This window comes from Miniopterus natalensis, chromosome 6 (assembly GCF_054644295.1).
Source record: "Miniopterus natalensis isolate mMinNat1 chromosome 6, mMinNat1.hap1, whole genome shotgun sequence".
In the NCBI taxonomy this organism is placed as follows: Eukaryota; Metazoa; Chordata; class Mammalia; order Chiroptera; family Miniopteridae; genus Miniopterus; species Miniopterus natalensis.
In genome coordinates, this window is record NC_142086.1 from 91,154,139 (window position 1) to 91,172,356 (window position 18,218).

General features: G+C 51.7%; 2 protein-coding genes across 2 annotated transcripts; one reads left to right on the forward strand and one right to left on the reverse strand.

Moving 5' to 3' along the window:
• Positions 1–1,039: 1,039 nt before the first annotated feature.
• On the forward strand, positions 1,040–1,489 carry LOC148092978 (keratin-associated protein 13-1-like). Its single transcript, XM_087817843.1, has one exon. The coding sequence runs from the start codon at positions 1,040–1,042 to the stop codon at positions 1,487–1,489; it is 450 nt and encodes a 149-aa protein (XP_087673969.1).
• Positions 1,490–8,312: 6,823 nt separating this feature from the next.
• LOC148092979 (uncharacterized) lies at positions 8,313–9,056 on the reverse strand. The gene has a single exon (XM_087817844.1). It carries the CDS (start codon positions 9,054–9,056, stop codon positions 8,313–8,315), a length of 744 nt encoding a protein of 247 aa, XP_087673970.1.
• Positions 9,057–18,218: the final 9,162 nt, after the last annotated feature.

The following is an 18,218-nucleotide window of genomic DNA, read 5'->3' on the forward strand; positions in this document are numbered from 1 at the left end:
GCGATGCAGCTCCTCCCGGAAGGAAGAACAGAGGGGAGAGTGCCCGAGGCAGCCGCACAGACGAAGACCACTGGAGAACCTCCGGCCTTGGCCGTCGGGGGAGTCCCAGGGGTCCCAGGAAGGACGCCCCCTGGTATCTTTGCTGCCCTCAGCCCACGGAGAGGGAGGCCTCCAGGCCAGGGCAGTGCTAGATTTCGGACCGTCGCATGTGGGACCCTGCGCTGAAGGTCTGAGAAATAAATTCTTGGGGCCCCTGCACATACAAACGAGGATCTGCGAGGACTGTGGGCCTCACAAGAGACACCGAATCCCAAACCCAACCGCCTCCTTCGCTCATCTGGGGACTGCGTGGCTCTGCTATCCTTACACGGGCCCAGACGGGCCTCCACTGTGGCTGCCGGGTTCTGTCCCCTGCTCCCACATCCCCAGGCAAGCGTCCGGGGGTCCCCCTGGCTCCAGCCGTCGGTGGTACGGCGTCTGTCCCGGCTGGCGCTTCTCTCCCCTGGACCCGAGACACACCGTGTAACAGGTGGACCACGACTGTGCAGCGTGAGAAGGCAGGTGACGGGGAGCTCAGCATTGAGCAGGCTCCGCACTCCAGCCAACGTCGTGTCTCTGATCCACGGACAAAGGAGAGAAATATTTTAGCTCATTTCCCCCTGTGTGGGGAAAGCACTTCCTCACCACTATCGAAAGAGGGCACCCGACGCTGACGGGGAGCCCGGAAGGAGGGCCCCCTGAGGGTGGCAGATGCATGTGCGTGGAGTCCAGGCAGGGCGCCTCCGAGGCGGGAGCTCCCGGCTCGGCCACAGCACCGAAGCTGCAGCTCCTGTAAACGCGGCACCTGGAAAACCGTCCGACTCAGCCAGAGACGGCCGAGTCACACACAGGCACACGGGAGGCCAGTTACTTGAGGGATGACCCTGTGGGTGCCACGCCTGCTGCTGGGAGTGTAGAAACCCCACAGTCCAGGGCTGACACTCAGACTCCGACTCTTCTCACTGTCACTCGCTGAACTCACATCTCCTCTCCCGTCAGCATGTCCCACGGCTGCTGCTCTGGGAGCCTCTCCTCCCGCTCCCTCGGGGGCTCCCTCGGGGGCTCCCTGTGCCACCCAGGCTCCTACCCCAGCAACCTGGCCTACAGCACTGAGCCCCGCTTCCCCAGCCCCTGCCCGCGGGGCTCCTCTCTCCGCAGTGGCCGCCAGGAGACCTGCTGGGAGCCCCCCGGGTGCCAGACGTCCTGCGGTGGCCTGAGGACCCCCACGCTCTGCAGTCCCTGCTGGACGACTCGCTCTGGGGCTCTAGTCTGTGGGTCCAGCAGCAGCTCCTACTCCGTGGCCTGTGGCCTCAGACTGCTGGGCCGTGGAGGCCGTGGCTTCCCTTCCCAGAGCTACGGATTCGGATTCTGCCGCCCAACCTATTTTCCTTCCAGAAGTTTCCATTCATCTTGTTACTGGCCACTCTGTAGATTTGATTTTACTGATTAATTTGTAGGTGAGCCTGCGCCATTTGAGAAATGCGGATGCTGTACTGAGACGATCTGCTATTGAATTTCCTCCTTTCAGAAGGATTCTAATTTTCCTTGATGGGTAGAAAGTCCTCAGCTCTTAAGCCCTCCGACATTGGCTGAGAGGTAACTCTGCCAAATTACAAAATTAATGAGCAACCCAAACTGATAGAATTTATGGATCTGCATTTCTCCCCAAAATAGATGGAAATAAAATAATTTTACTTTAATAAACTCTCTGTTTGTTCTCCAACAACACTGTTCATTCTGTTATTTCTTAGTAACATGTTCGCTAGGACTCATGTTATCACTGCCTCCGGGAATGGGCTCTGGAAAGCCCGAATTTGGGGGCCGTGTACTAATTTGCTTGGACTTAGATACTCTCCCCTCTTTGAGCTGGAGTTCTCCCTGGATGCCCACGATTTCTAGCTACAGCCTTTCTCTGAATAATATTATTAGAAGACTTGAATATCCTAGTTCACACAATGAATGTGGATCCTGCATCTCTTGAAGACACTATGAGGGATTAGTGAGTGTAGAAACCGAATTTAGATTTATCCGAGGAGGCCAGCGCAGGAAGATATTAACCAGAAGCCTTGCACGCTACGTGGGTGTAAAATTTTAGAGAGATAGCACCCATTAGGTTTAGGTAATCACAGTGCAGGAAACATCTCACGTTTCTAAAATTGGCTGAATGCCTGCACCCCAATTACTGTTTCCCATCTGTTCGAATTACCTCCATTCGTGTAAGAAGTTGGGACACACAGATGGGCAGGACCTGGGCTCCGCAGCTGGGAAGCTGCTCCTGGGTTTTCTGCACCTGACCTTGCAAGTGAGACGCCGTCCATGGCGCCGTGAAGGACTGTTTCAGCCTGGCCGGCGTGGCTCAGGGGTTGTCAATGGCATTTCTCTCTCCCCCTCCCCTCCACTCTTTCTAAAAAAAAGTCAGTGGAAAAAAATATCCTCTGGTGAGGGTTAACAAAAAAAAATTTTTTTAAATATATTTTTATTGATTTCAGAGAAAGGAAGGAAGGAGAGAGAGAAACATTGATGATGTGAAACATGGATCGGCTGCCTCCTGCAGGCCCCCGACTGGGGATCAGCCCACAACCTGGGCACCTGCCCTGACCGGGAATCGAACCCTGACCTCCTGGATCCTAGGTCGATGCTCAACCGCTGAGCCACACCTGGCCGGGCCAAAAAATCTTTTTAAATTAGTTTCAGTTGTATATTGAAATAAAGCTGGATACACCTCGTTCACCCCCTTCCCTCTCACGTCCACGTGTCGTAAAAAGTGAGGCGCTAACGGGGGTGGCTTGGTGGCCACGGGAGGCGTAGCCCTCAGAGAATGAACAGTGTGTAAGCATCTCCTCTCCTCTCACGGAAGGTCCGCAAACGTCCGGGTTTAGGAGATGGAATGAGAGCATCGGAGGCTTGGAGAGTCTCACAAATACACGTCAGTCATCTCATCACTGTCTGTGCTCCCCTAGAAACCCCAAAAGCGTGAGAAATCAAAGGCGCTGCCAAGTTCGTCAGATTCCACCTAATCCAATTCTCCACTGAAACGCTGAAGAGTTGGGATTTCACGAGATGACAGAACGTGACCGTAGAGCTGTCAGCAGAACCCCTCGATCCCCCGAGGGCCCCATTTCCTCCTCGCGCCTCTTTTCTGCTCACCCCTCGCTCCCTCCCCCCCCCCCCATGTTTAGAAAACAGTTGCAGGGCTTACAGAGGAAAAACCCAGAGGGTTACTGAAAGAAAATTTGGGGAAAATTCATCACCGTCACATTATAAAATGGTAAACAGTAAACTCCTGAAAACAGTCCAGCTCATGAATCTTCATGATCCGAGTTGGTCTCAGGCACAACCTCCAACCAAGAGAAATAATCAAATTTTTACCCCAAAACATAAGCCAACTGCAGGGCAGTCAAAACGGAGCCTCCTCTCTCAGTGCCCCTGGAGTTCAGGAGCAGGGTGGGCATTTTCCTTCCTATGATGTAATAAGTTACACCCAAGTCAGCGGTTCTTACAATTCTGTGGGTCAGCATGAGACAGGCCAGTGAGCCAGGACAAGCGGAGAGGGGAAACGGAGGCAGACACCGAACAAACTCGCCGAGCAATTTACTCCCGACACAGAGTCACCTCCCCAGAGGGAACGTCTAGGCCTCGGCTGTATTTCAGCAAAACCGGGTGGGCGACGCCAGGACCAGCTGTGATGACTGAGGACCCCGCCTGACACTGAACAATCAGGGGAAACCGTGGCCCTGGGGGAGCCACCTGGACAGCTGATGAATATTCTGCTGAAACTCGCCCCTGAGACCTCCCCTAGGATTCCCACCAGCAAGAGAGAGAGAAAAGCCTCAGGACGAAGGCCCAGCCAGAGCTCCGCTTCCCAGGAGCACGCCCACCCCCCGCCCCTTCGCCCCCTACAGACGGGCACCTCCTAAACTCCAAGGGACCCCATGAGGCTTGCAACCGGGGCAGCGACGGGCAGCAACAGTTCAACCCAGACAGACCCCCGAGCCCGTCCCCAAGGGCCCCTTTCCTCCGACTTCTTAGTGAGCACAGCAGCCCAGCCGAGGCCCACGGCCCAGCCCGCCCCCAGCTTTGATAAACATTCTCTAGAATTCACCTGGACTCGGGCTGTGAAATTTTTCCGGCACAAAGTCAAGACCCCCCACGCGGCCGGTCGGCCCTAGGCAGACCCACTCCGGGTCAGGTCCCCTCTCTGGTAACGAAAAGTCAGACACACCTCACTGGGCTGAAGTCAAGGCTCCGCAGGCTCCAGGGGAGACTCTGTCCCCCCCCAGGTAGTTCCTAGAGGCCACCTGGGCTCCCTCGCCCCCACCCCTTCCTCCACCTCGCGGGCAGCACCGCAGCTCCGATGGCTCACGCCCATCACTCTCACCTGCCCCTGTCCCTCTCTCTTCCATCGTCAAAGATGCTTAACATTACATTGGCTCCTCCTGGCCATCGCCCTGGTTTAAGGTCAGCTGGTATCAACCTCAGTTCCAGCCACTGCCCTGACCTACCCACGGAAGGTAACGGGATCGCAGGTCCCAGGGTTGAGGACAGGGTCCTTGCTGGGCACGGTGCTGCCCACCAGCACCAGGGACTGAGCTCACGCGCAGAGCCAGTCAGTGCGTGAAAACAACTCGCATGTCGGGTGTAAACAGGGCCCCGCCTGACGAGGTTCACAAGCAGCGAGATTCAACCGTGGGGACGATGAACACGTAAAACGCAATTACACCTGGAGTTTTATCCAATATCCCGTTTCAGGCTGATAGTCAAGGTGAGAAAACTATTATTTCACAGCAAGAAGCTCGAAACTCCTGAACGTTCGGGTGTCCTCCCCGCTCGGGAAACGGCACCCCCCGCATTCGAAGTCCCTGGCACATTCTAAATTCCTCACAAGCGAGCAACTAGTTATAGTCGAGAGTGAACCGCAGTCCACAGGATGAACAGGAGACCAGCTGGCCCCCCGGCTCCCAGGCTTCGAGCTTCCTCCGGCCGCAGCTCAGGGCGGACGCCGTGGATTTGAACTCAGGGGTTTAGGTCCCAGGCTTCTGCTGACGGATAAAAATAATTCCAACTCATTTCCCCAAATAAATGTGACCAGTTTCCATGAAATTCTCTCACGAATCATTTCTAGGCACTTGATTCCCACCATTTCTGTTTGCAACGTTTATCTCGCTCGCGAGAGCAGCTTCATCGCCCCAACTCCCAGCCCGTTTCTTTTGGTCACGCCTCCGAACACGTCAAACATGTCAGTACCGTTGCTTTTCACAATATTTTCACTGAGCCTTGACCGTGAACCAAGATCGGTGCTATGGAAACATATTGTTGAATATATTTTAAAAAATAAGATGGTATTTGTGTGTTAACTCCACAATGAAAAATAAATCATGACAATGTGTGGTCTCACCTCACTGAAAGCCTGACAGAGAAAGCAAATGCTAAATAAATAGTTATTTATTCACGATAATAATGACCTGCGAGTGAGTCCTCGATGCTAAAGTAACCTATATAAGGGAGTCTCACCTAGAGGGAGGAGTCAGGGAACGTTTGCCAGGTGAATACATTTGAAATAGGTTTAAGGAATATGTAGGGGTCTGGGGGGGCGCTTGGAGAAGTGTTTTAAGGACCAAAGTCTCGAGATGTCATCATAAAACTAAAAGCCCTTTTGTCTGGTCATTGAGGGAAAAAAGGAAAGAACGACCTGAAATGAGGCCGAACGATTTGGGCCGGTCATCGCTGACCTGACGCAGGATCGAACAGTCTCCCAAAAGCCGCAGGAGCCGCTGGGTAATTTTAAGCAGAAGTTTAAGACCGTCTGATTTGTTGGCTTTAAAAATATTTTTATTCAGTTAGTATTTAACAACAGAGTTGATGACTTTTAACAAATATACACACTTACGTTACCACCACCCACTAGGGACACAGAAAGTCTCCCCGCCCCAGAAGGTGCCCTCAGCCTCCTCTTTAGTCGGTCCCGCCTCCCCGCTTCCGAGCCGACTGCGGAGATTTCTACCACCACGGGGTGATCGGCCCGTCCCAGGGCTTCATAAATTAGATCGTGCAGCAGGTTCTCACGTGCGTCCAGCGTTTTCACTCAACGCGTGTTCTTAAGATCCTTTGAGCTGATCATTTATATTCATTTCCCTCCTGTGTGGTGTCCCCTGCGAATGTGTCACAGAGTGTCTATCCCTTCATCTCTGAGGGACAGTGATTGTTTCAAGATTTAAAAAAAATGTTGTTTTTAATCAATAATGCTTCAATGAATTGATTTGACCCCTCAGAATCGATAGCATACATGTGAGTCTATTCCAGAGCCTGTTCTCTTCCACTGACTAATAATCACGCTTATTCCAATGCCCTCTGACCGAAATGCCTCTCGCACCCCCCGTCAGCCTGGGCGCTCTGTGCGCAAGGTCCCCGCGGCTCAGGAAATGGGACCTCGACACGTAGCAATTGACTAGTGACATGGACATTTAAAATTGAATCTAAACGGGATTATCTCAATTTATCAAAAACACAAGAACTAGATATAGATATGGAGGGAGTCTGATCGCCAAGAAAACTTGACCAGACTTCGAGGGACGTAGGAGAAGAGAGAAGCCAAGCGGCCAAAGCTGAGGGGCGACAGGCACACGTTCTGCTCGGGGAAGAGCAGAGGCCAGCCGGTCGCGGTGGAAGGGGGGCCGCTGTGGCACTGCAGGGCACCCGTGGGTGGCCTGACGATCGGACCGAAGCTTCACAGGCTGACCGTTCGAGTCGGTGGTTATCTGCACTCCAGTTACCACCACGGGTAAACTTTCCCTTGCGCTCCAGGCTCAGCCTGTAAAACGCTGTCGTGGGAGGCTGCTGACCTCTCGGGTGGTGAGGTCTCGTAGGGAAGGGCCGCCTACGCTTGAGGAGCTGCTCATTTACAGCCATAATCGCGTCGTAATTACCTGGTTATTTGGTTAACCTTGCTAGTGGGAAGTGAGAGAGACAGGAACCACATTTAAAAAATTGTCTTAAATGCTCTCATTATAAATGACTTATAAATGAGCGAATGCCTTCTCCTTGAAACAACGCGGTGGGACATTCGCTCCTGATGGACCCTCCAAAGGCAGAGCCGAGCGATGTTATTTAGTGGACTGGTGCCCACGGGATGCTTGACAACGGCCTACGGAGCGTGACTGATGAGAATACGAGCGTTAAGGTTGGGGCCAAGCAAAGCCGTCATCCGTAATCACTAACGTGACTGGAATAAATAACAGGAATTGGTGAGATAAATTGCAGGGCAACGACTGGTGAGTCTCCTGGGAAACCGGATGCATTAATTCCTGGAAGTTAGAGCCGGTTGTCTCTCCAGCTGTATCTAAAATCTATCCTTGCATTTTCCAAGTATATCAATTACAGTTATGGTAACATCTATGTCGAATATTTCCATTTAATGAATCTCTTGCATGATACATATTTTGGGTTTAGTCATTTCTTAACTTCTTGAGGCCTGGTGACGTTTCCTTGGGTATCAGCCTGTCTCCGTATCTATAGCTATGTATTCATCTATATTTATGTAACTGTGTCCACAGTTTTATCTACATCGATTCATAGATATACCGTATCTATGTAAAGGCATAACTGAAGGCTCGTTTGTCTTCTGTTTCATGTATAACCCCAACCATTCACATTGAAGTATTATTCTTGTTCCCTGGATTTCTTATCTGACGGTCACCCAGCCTGCTGCCTCTTGCCTGTTGGTTTACACACGAGGACCCCGTCTTACGAGGGAACCAATCTAATTCCTGATTTCGCTTTTAATTCATAAAAGTCTACACATTCAAACAAGAGTCTCCAACTACTTATAGTCTGAGTAAGAAAAACGCCTGAGGTCCCTCAAAATTTGTTCAAATCCCCAACTTCCTAGGATTTTACAGCCTATTTCCATGGGCATATTAATCTTTTCATGAGACTCTTTTCTATGTCACAATAAAACCCCCAGTAAATAAACAGCCAGTGAAGATAAACATAGCTGGGTATCAGAACCAACTGATTTATTAGATTATAATGATTTGACATGTCATACAATTTTGGAAGAAAAGCCAATAACACTCATTCCATCTCCAGTGGAGAGTTAATACATTAATTACAGAACTTTTTAGATAAAGTCTTTTAGTCATATTGGGGGCCAGAGAGCAGGTGAGGATTTGATAGAGAATAAGGGGTGGTTCATCCCGTCCGTGGCGGAGGCGAAGACGGTGTGAGGACAGGCCTGGAGGGTAGCCGACCACAGGAAGGGAAGCTGAACAAGGTGATCAGCAGCAGGTAGACCCACAGGCTGGTCTGTAACAAGGAGACGGCGTGATCCTGGAAGTCAAGGAGGTCGGGCGGCAGGATCCGGATCCGTAGCTCAGGGAAGGGAAGCCACAGCCTCCATAGCCCAGGGGTCTGAAGCTGCGGGACCCACAGCCCCGGGAGTAGGAGCTTCGGGGCCCACAGCCCAGGGAGTAGGAGCTTCGGGGCCCACAGCCCAGGGAGTAGGAGCTTCGGGGCCCACAGCCCAGGGAGTAGGAGCTTTGGGGCCTATAGCCCAGGGAGTAGGAGCTTCGGGGCCCACAGCCCAGAGAGTAGCAGCTGCGGCTGGACCCACAGCCCAGGGAGTAGGATCTTCGGGACCCACAGCCCAGGGAGTAGGATCTTCGGGACCCGCAGCCCAGGGAGTAGGAGCTTCGGGACCCGCAGCCCAGGGAGTAGCAGCTGCTGCTGGACCCAGAGCCCAGAGCCCCAGGACGAGTTGTCCAGCAGGGACTGCAGAGCGTGGGGGTCCTCGGGCCACAGCAGGACGTCTGGTAGCTGCGGGGCTCCCAGCAGGTCTCCTGGCAGCCACTGCGGAGAGAGGAGCCCCGCGGGCAGGGGCTGGGGGAGCAGAGCTCAGTGCTGTAGACCAGGGTTCTGGGGTAGGAAGAGCCACAGGAGGAGCCAGGGTGGCACAGAGAGCCCCCGAGGGAGCCCCCGAGGGAGCGGGAGGAGAGGTTTCCAGAACAGCAGCCGTGGGACATGTTGGCGGGAGACGAGATGTGAGTTCAGCGAGTGACAGTGAGAAGAGTCGGAGTCTGAGTGTCAGCCCTGGACTGTGGGGTTTATATACTCCCAGCAGGGGGTGTGGCACCCACAGGGTCATCTTTTACATATTTGAAGTCCCTCTTTTAAATACATGTAGCTCAGCCATTCTCTTTGTCATTGCCAGTAACTAACTTCATCTTTCATTTTATGGGGAACTCGTTTTGGATTTATAGCCTCTGCCAGTGAGTTGCATCAGTGCGAATGCCACCACGGTGTGTAACGAGCGCTTCCTCCCGGCCCGGAAGGTCCCTCCATTCCACGTGTCCGTGACCCCCGTGCGCCTGCCCCGAGGGGCAGGCTCGGTATTGATAGGAGCCCTCTGAAGGTCGGCCCTACCTGGAACCACTGCTTCACGCTGCCTCACAGGGTTACCCGCCCATTGCTTACAGTTAGCGGCGCTTACGGGTGCAGCCTACAGGGTCCAGGTAAGTGAGGCAAAGGGGCCGAGAGCAGGGACCAGAAGGAACATCCTGAACCTACTTTCTTTTCAATTTAGTGTTTACAAAAATAAAGTCACACCGAGCATAAGAGACGCTATGGACACAGATGAAGAGGAACACGGTGGGAGATGCTGCTGAGACCATGAGGAAACAAGGGGCTGCGGTGGGCAGGGGGCCAGGACTCTCGGGGGGTTTTCCTACCCCGCTGGACAACCTACGGACACGCTACTTCTAAATTCAATCAAATCAAGTTTCAAAGTGAACTTAATTAGTGGCTTTTGTCTGATATGTTTATATTTGTGAAATATCCTGGGGTCTACTCTCCCAAGACATGTCTAAACCACAGCCTCAACATCTGAATGCCCTTCGAGCGTTTCCAAGGTCACGAATGCTCCTCCGTTTCTCTCCCTACTTGTGGTGACTCTGTCCTCGCTTTCTGACTGCAGGTGGATCCAGGTCTTGGGAGTCCCAACGTTTATAATTTTGGGGTCCTTTTTAAGAAAAAGAACATGACATTATGCGTATAATAGTTGATAGAAGTATGGATGCATTAGTCACGGTGGCCAAGACACGGAAACAGCTTCAGTGTCCCCCGATAGATGATTAGGCGAAGGAGACGTGGTATATAACACACACGATGGCGCACTCCCGGCCCCAAGAAACGATGACACACTGCCATTTGTGACGACATGGGTGGGCCTTGAGGACATCACGCTAAGCGAAACAAGTCAGACAGGAAAAGCCGAGAACCACCTGATTTCACTTACATGGGGGATATAAAACTGAACGCCACAAATGCACAAACAAGAGAAACAAACAAAAATTCATGGACACAGACAGCAGTGTGGTGGGGACCAGAGAGGAAGGGGTGGGAGAGGGCGAAGAGGGTAAGGGGGTCAAGTCTGGGGTGACCCAAGGAGGCGAGACTTTGAGGGATGAGCACACCATGCAACCTACAGCTGATGTGTCATCAAATTGTAGCTTGAAACCTACATAATGTTATTAACCAATGTCACCCCAGTGAATTTAATTTAGAAACACAGAGTCAAGAAAATTTGTCTACAGTGACACAGCCTCCTAGCTGCCCTCTTGCCCCTGCCCGTCTGCACCTGTCCTCACATCAGTGGGATGTGACGGGTCCCAGCTGAGACGACAGATCACAAGCTCTCAGGCCCTCCGTCGAATCCAGCCCACGCAGGCCTGCTCATCCCACACGTACAGGCCCCTGTGGGCTTTTATTAAACTCCGAATCAGTCGCCAACACTCAAATATCAAAAGAATTCGCATAAAATATGGCCTTTTGGCTTCTTTTAAAATCCCTGAAAATCTGGCGACACCGGTCTCCTTGCTCACAGTTCCCGGGGGACTCGCTGCTCCATTCGCGTGAGGCCTGCGCCCTGTAATTCCCACAAGTCCAAACACTGCCCTTTCCCACGCAGCTGCAAGGCCACGTTTCAGTCTCCAAGCCCACGCTGTTATTTTCTGTTGTGTTAGTTAAGGTCTCTCATAAATGGGACAACGGGGGAGGAATTGAGAGTCTTTGGTTTATAGACAATTTGTGTAAACAAGTTCTTATGCCCTCGAGGGGGGATCCTTCCACTTTTAATAGGAAAATATAATGTATCTGTGTTGATGGGTGAGAATGTGAAACGCCCGTCATGAAACAAACCACAGGGCGGCTAGGCCACCTTATTTGTATTTACGATCCTCTGACATAAATATTTTATTCACGCACAGAACCTGGGTTGGTTTTTACGCGGGGAGCACAGCTTACATCAGTGATAGCTTCCTTCTGAACAGAGAGGGGAGCATACAAACCACCAGAGAACAAATAAGCCGTTAAAAAAGCCAATGGGAAACTCCTGGGGCCACTGCCCGCCATGAGCTTGCCACGTACCGCCTACCACTTAAATAAAATAAAGGGTAACAGCCAGCGGGGAGCCCCAGGAGCGCTCAGAGCCTGGAAATCGTACGGCGTTCCCCACAGCGGAGTGTCTTTCTGAGGGTATAAAGTGCAGCCTTGGAAAGAGAGGGAAGCAAGTCTATTTTCTGTTTCTAACATCGTAATTCCGTGGGAATGGGCAGCCCTTGCTAATAACACGCCCCACCCTCGCTTCACGCCATCGCGGCCCCAGTAGCTGCGAGATGCTGCTGCTTGAGAACGTGGGAGAGGGGCGTCGTGGCGCAAATACGGAACAAAGCCTGCGTGTCGCTACCCGGCGAGACCGCGCAGACGGCCTCACGATGGCCGGGAGCGACTCGCTAGAAATTCGGGCGAGATGAATAGCAACTGAGATCGAGTGTGAGAGCTGAAATTGGGAGGCGGGGGGAGAAAGGCTTTTGAGTCAGAAAGCAGAGGCCAGCCTGCTGACTGTGTGAGAGGAACGGGCGTGGCCTGGGGCGCATCGCAGGTGCTCCCCGACATGCGCTGGCTGAGTGAAAAGGGAAGCTGGCAGGTGATTCAGACGAACAAGGGGTGTAAGACGTGTAGGTATGAAGTGCTTCTGTTGTAACCCTCACCCAAGGATATTCTTTCCATTGATTTTTAGAGACAGTGGGAGGGAGGGAGAGAATCATTGATGTATTGACTGGTTGCCTCCTGTACGTACCCCAACCAGGGCCGGGGATCGAATCTGTAACCCAGGTACGTGCCCTTGACCGGGAATCGAACCAGAGCCCCTTTGACGCCCAGGCTGACACTCTAACCACTGAGCCACACGGGCCAGGCCTATGAACTACTCTTTGCCTTGTCTTTGGTTGGGTAGCTGAGAGAGGGTTGACTGTATATATTATGAGATTTGGAAGCTATTCTTCCCAGAAGCTATGGTCAGAGAAGACGCGTGGGCTTACATTTCCCGGCCTGGGGGACAGTGGAGCGGTGAGAGGAAGGGCCCAGCCGGACTTCGTCTGGGGGCCTGAGCCCTTTCCTCTCCTGCCCCTTCCTGGCCCTCAGGTGTCACCATCCCCTTCTCATTCCTTCTTCCCAGAGTCTTTGTGGAACGAAGGCATGAGCATGTCACAGGCAACCCCACGATTACCCTGCACTTACTCATCCAGCCTCCAGAAAGTGGCCAAGGGTAGGTGGGCTGCCTGTCCGTGACCTGCATCTGCAGAGCAGGGTGGCCTCGGAACCGTGGGGGGGTGGAGGGCAGAGCAAAGCTGACGAGGAGGAGGCTGTTCCAAGGTGCTTCTGGGTTTTCAGAGCCTTAAAAAGAGGATGCTTGAGGTTTCTGTTTCCACGGCTCGTTCACTCTTGTAACTAGGCAGGCACCCTGGACAGGAAAGAGCCGATGCTCTGGCGTGGCTTCTCCGGCGTGGCTTCTCTGACGTGGATTCTCTGACGTGGATTCTCTGGTGTGGATTCCCTGGCGTGGCTTCCCTGGCGTGGTCCTTGCTGAGTGTTGCTCATTTCTGAGCACAGCTGGGTGGATAACTGAGACACACACCGTGGGGTGACGGTGCCCTGTGTCTCCTGGAGGCAACTGGGGCGAGCTCAGCACCTGGAAACCTCTGGCGTGGGCTCTTGTTTTGGTTTTCTCTCTGACTCGGTTTGCTCATTTCTCCACTTCACTGTTCAAATGCTGTGATGTAAAGTTGGATCTGGCAACACCCCCGGTGCCCAGAGAGAAATTCCCTTGCAGTCTGGTCCCATTCAGGGTAGACCAGGGCTCGGGTGAGAGTGGCCCGGGAGCTGTGAGACGCAGGTTAGCTGTTCACGCCCAGGGAAGTGTCCCGCACGGGGTTCTTTCTTTCTTACCTTTCTTAAGGTGCTGAGCTCTCCCTCCTTGCTTCCAGGAGACACAGGGCACCGTCGCCCTGCTGTGTGTGTCTCGGTCACCCACCCAGCTGTATCCTGGTATTAGGACATGTAACTTCTTAACATATCCTAACACCAGGATTTGATTTATTTTTAAGGGCTTGGAATTTAAAGCAAACAAACAATAGGCACTCTCAGGACACGGTGGGATGGAGTGTGTTGGGTCACTCAGGATCCTAAGCTCCGGTGAGTTTGAGTCATGCCTGTGAAAACATGGGCGTCAGCGTCCCGCCAGCCTGGTGAGCCGCTCTGGGGAGGGCGGTGCCATCACAATCCAGGGACAGTGTGACATGAGGCTAAGAGCCTGGCCTCTGCTGTTAGGTCTCCTGGGAGGAAACCCTGAAGCTGCAGTTTCCAGCCCTGTGACCCTGTGCTGTTGACCGGAGCCTTTCCTGCCCCACCTTCTGCTCTGGGACATGGGGGTTATGGCTCCCCTCTCACTGGGTTACGATGAAAATTCATGGGGTAATAGATGTGAAAGACCCAGAGTACTGCGGGCAATCAGTGAGGAATGTGTGGAAACCTCTGCTCAAACAAGCTAAGGAAACGCTCCCCCAGTGACCCTAAGGCATTGCGTTCGAGAATCGCTGCTGTGGCCCTCTTAAGTACATTTTCATTGAGTCACTTTGGTTACAGAGCACAATGTTTATAATTAATGAGAAACTTGGGATTTCAAAAAATACACTTGTTCAAACATGAAAACAGGACAACTGCAGCCCCGTAGAGAGCAGAGTTTTACACCTCGTGGGACCAGGTCAGCCTTTCAAACCCGTGTGAGTGGCCTTCTCACTGGGTGACGGGCGAGCTCACTGCTGGGCTCACCTCTCATCCTTTTGTGTCCCCCCCGATGTTGATTCTATGTGACATTTACCTTGGTTTCCTCTAAGCTGATGATGCTCTGGAAGAGAGGGCGCCTTCCTCTGCTCCACCGATGGAGTGAAGTCCACTCCCCTCTGCGCTTGTTTTCAAGACAAGCTGAGCATTTCTACTCATTCCCTAAAACACTCTAAATGTAAGTGGTTTTATTGATAGTTTAGATTCCAAATCATTGAATGAAAAGTTCCCAGCTCTCATTTTAAATTTTGAGATTTTTAGTGTTATGATGCCTTTAAAAATATATTTATATATATTTATATATTTATTTATATATATTTATATATATTTATAAATATATATATATTTCAGCGAGAGAGGGAGGGAGAGGGAGAGAAACATCAATGGTGAGAGTCATGGATCGGCTGCCTCCTGCATGCCCCTGACAGGGGATCGAGCCCACAACCCAGGCATGTGCCCCGACCAGGAATCGAACCCCAATCGCCTGGATCCTAGGTCGATGCTCAACCGCTGAGCCACGCCAGCCGGGCTGAACACAGTTTATGCTGCCTACTTCTGGATCCTCTCTTTCCCGTGTGTCACAAAGGAACAGAGACATGCCAGCATATTTTGCAATAATTTGCTTAACTTAACATCGTAATCAGGTTCATGACTCTGCTTATTTATTTCAGTGTGTTTTGTGTGCTTTTCCTCAGTTTTCTTGGGCACGAAGGTGCATCGTTCCCGCCTCCCTGGGGACACCATCGAACCTCGGGCTCAGAATTTCTGGAGGGTGTGTGTGCGCCAGGTGCCCGGATAGAGAAGTCACTGCGGCAGGTAGACTCTCAATTATCTCCCTTCTTTCTCTTTTTTTTTCTGGTCTCGATCCAAACTCCGAGCCTCCAACAATGGATTTTTTGAAAAGCCCAGCATTAATCGGCTTCCCCCCATCTCCTGTGAGATAACAGGAAGCATGTAAGTTAAGAAATGTGTCGAGAAAAGATATTTCTTTCATGCCGGCTGTTTCGTTTGAGACCCAAGTGTTATCTCAAAGAAGCAGAACCCAGATTTAACCTAAGATCAGAATACAGTTCACGCCGCCCAGAAATACATTTCAGGCCCTAACAGAGTCCGAGTCCGCGGGAACCTGGGAATGGGCTTGGTTCATCCGCTCAGTCGTTTACACATCTACACATCCACTCATCTGTTCAAGTTTAATAAATAATCCATCCGAGTGAGAAAGTCGAGAACAAATGAAATAAATAGAATGAGCAGAATGAAATTTGGAGTAGGGAACCTGAAATTGAATCTTAATTCCATTACTTACAAGAAATGACCTCACATAAATGACTAAGCTTTGTAAAAAATTCCCGCCATAGTGTGGTTTTTTTTAGTATATATATTGGTCCTTCTGCTCTCTTTCCTTCCCATCTAAAGTCTATGTTGCTCCGTTGTTTCGATCTCTGTGTGTCCAGGAAAACCCTTTAGACTGAACTTGCCCAACTCTTTAGCTTTCTTCCAAATGAGCTTGCTTTTGGCTGTGAGTAGCCCTGAACTCCTGTTTCTATGGCCTTTTATGCTCATAATTTTATGGCCTGTAAATTAGAAGTTAAAGCAATGTTCACTATTGACTCACAGAAAAGTATAAAGTTGATGACTCTATTGGACCAAAGGGACCTTTTCAGAGAAAAGCTCACTAAGCCTCAGGGCAACCACTGGGGGTCGACCTGAAGCCCAGCTCCCTGGAGCTCAGCTGAATGAAGTGGATTCAGATGCTCAGCGAAGGTCCAAGGGGCCCTGAAAGGGTCGGAGAGTCTGGGTGGAAATTTCACTCTTTTCTCTGAGCAGATATAAGACATTTTTGGCATCATCGGAGCCTAGGGCAGTGGCACGAAGTTGCAGTAGATCTTAGATATTGATCTTCTCTGGTTTGGGTTAATCACACGTAGACAACAGTCTAATTAAAATTTATTTTCGACAGAATGGAATCACTGGGGTTGAAAACTGAGCACGCTCCCGCCCGATTATTCCACCTCTTCTCACTCTGCTCTCCCGATCTCTCTTCCTTCCTTCCCCCCTCCAGTCTCCCCCCGTCATCCGTCTCCCCGGCTGCCAAGGCTGCGGGCCGGAGCGTGGACCCAGATAACGCTGTGCTGGTTCCAGTCCCTGCTGCATCGCAGCTCATCCGTAACAGGATGGGGATGATTGTAGAACCACCGTGAGTTAAATAAGATAACTCACGTCCCATTTATAATACTTAGCACAATGCCTGGATCGTAGAGAATCTTATTGAATATTATCCACAGTAATTTTTATTAGGAAAGAAAATTGGGATTCTGCCATGTGTTTAAAATTTAATCATTAGACTCTCTAATCTATTTCACCTGCGTGTTTTTAAAGACCTAGGAACGATTTTAGCCATGTTCCTAGTTGCTGAGAATTCTCCAGGGTTTTCACCCTCCCGCTGTGCGTGGATGACTGACACGGCGATGCCATAGTTAAGATGTTAACAGTGACAAGTACAGTGTGTGGAAATGTTCACCCTACAGCAAATGGCAGACATAGTTTATAACTTTAAAGTACTTTTTAAAATTGATTTTAGAGAGAGGGGAAGGGAGAGAGAGAAAACCATGGATGTGGGAGAGAAACATGGACCGGTTGCTCCCGTGTGGTCCCCTGACCGGGGGACTGAAACCACAGCCTGGGCACGTGCCCGGACTGGGCAGTGAACCAGTGACCTCTCGGTGCACAGGACAATGCTCCGCCCACTGAGCCACGCCGGCCAGGCCACATAGCTTATAACTTTAAGTGAACAAACGCGTCTCAACAAGTGTGTCTTCCTGTAGCAAAGATCCAGGTGTTGTTAAAACTCTTAAAATAAACGGGTCAGTACTAGAGGACCTGGGGTACATGTAGGACTCCTACGGCTCAATTATAGGCCAGGAAACAACCAAAAAGATTCAGACAGATACCACGGAAGCAGGTATACGGAGGGCAAACAGCACGGGAAAAGCTATTTCATTCTATCAGGCATGAGGGAAATGAAAACCCCCCACTACATGCTACCAGGCGAAATAACAACGATGGTGACGATAGCAGGCACATGGTGCTGAGGACGTGGAACCGCTGGGCTTTCACCCATTGCTGCGGGAACGCGAGATGACCAGCCACGTGGACAACAGTCCAGCTGTTTCTGGTAAAGCTGATACCGGCAATCCCCCCCCGAGTTTTATCCACGGAAACTGAATCCAGCGTCGGCAGAGAGACCTGCGTGAGGCTGTGTGTGGCAGTGCTACACGCAACAGCCCAGATCGGAAACCATCTCAGGCTCGCTGCCCGGGGAGTGACCGGCCGGACTGTGCGAGGTACGCACAGTGAGATCCCCGTAGCCGCAGAGATGGACAGACACTGACACACAGGGCCACGGCCGGATCTCAAAAGCGCGATGCTCTGTGAAGGAAACCAGCCACAAAAACCTACAGAAAACGTGGCTCCACTTGCCCTGCGCTTCAGAGAAGAGAAGATTACAGGGCAGGAATTCAGATGTGAGAGGGGAGGGACCTGACACCAAGGGGCCCAAGGAAACTGGCCGACAACGGAAACATCTTTCAGGCGTGTTGGCGGTCAGCTGACTGTCCGCTTGGCCGGACTCGCTGAGCTGCACGTCGACAAGGCGAATTTCATTACAGGGAGGCTCACCCCCATAGAACCGACCAAAGTAATAGCAGCCGGACAACTGCCTGGAGAAGCACGTTTGCAGCAAAAGGCAGAAGCGTGAAGCTAGGAGCACACAGGGAACGTCCTAAAGGGCATTTAAAAGGAGGAATGACTATGGAAGAAACGGCGAAATAAAATTATCACGGAGGAGGAGCCCGAGGAGCGGAGGTTATGCAGCTGTGGGCGAGGCAGTTGGGACCGAACCCCGCCAGTGAGTCCTGGGCCCCAGCCTGACGACTGTGCAAAGCTGAGATCACAGCTGCCCGCAGCCCCGACGACAATGTGGTGCAAAGCGGGGCACTTCCCTGTGG

Coding starts and splice junctions, on each gene's coding strand:
- LOC148092978 (XM_087817843.1), top strand. CDS start 1,040: ATGTCCCACGGCTGCTGCTCTGGGAGCCTCTCCTCCCGCTCCCTCGGG.
- LOC148092979 (XM_087817844.1), bottom strand. CDS start 9,056: ATGTCCCACGGCTGCTGTTCTGGAAACCTCTCCTCCCGCTCCCTCGGG.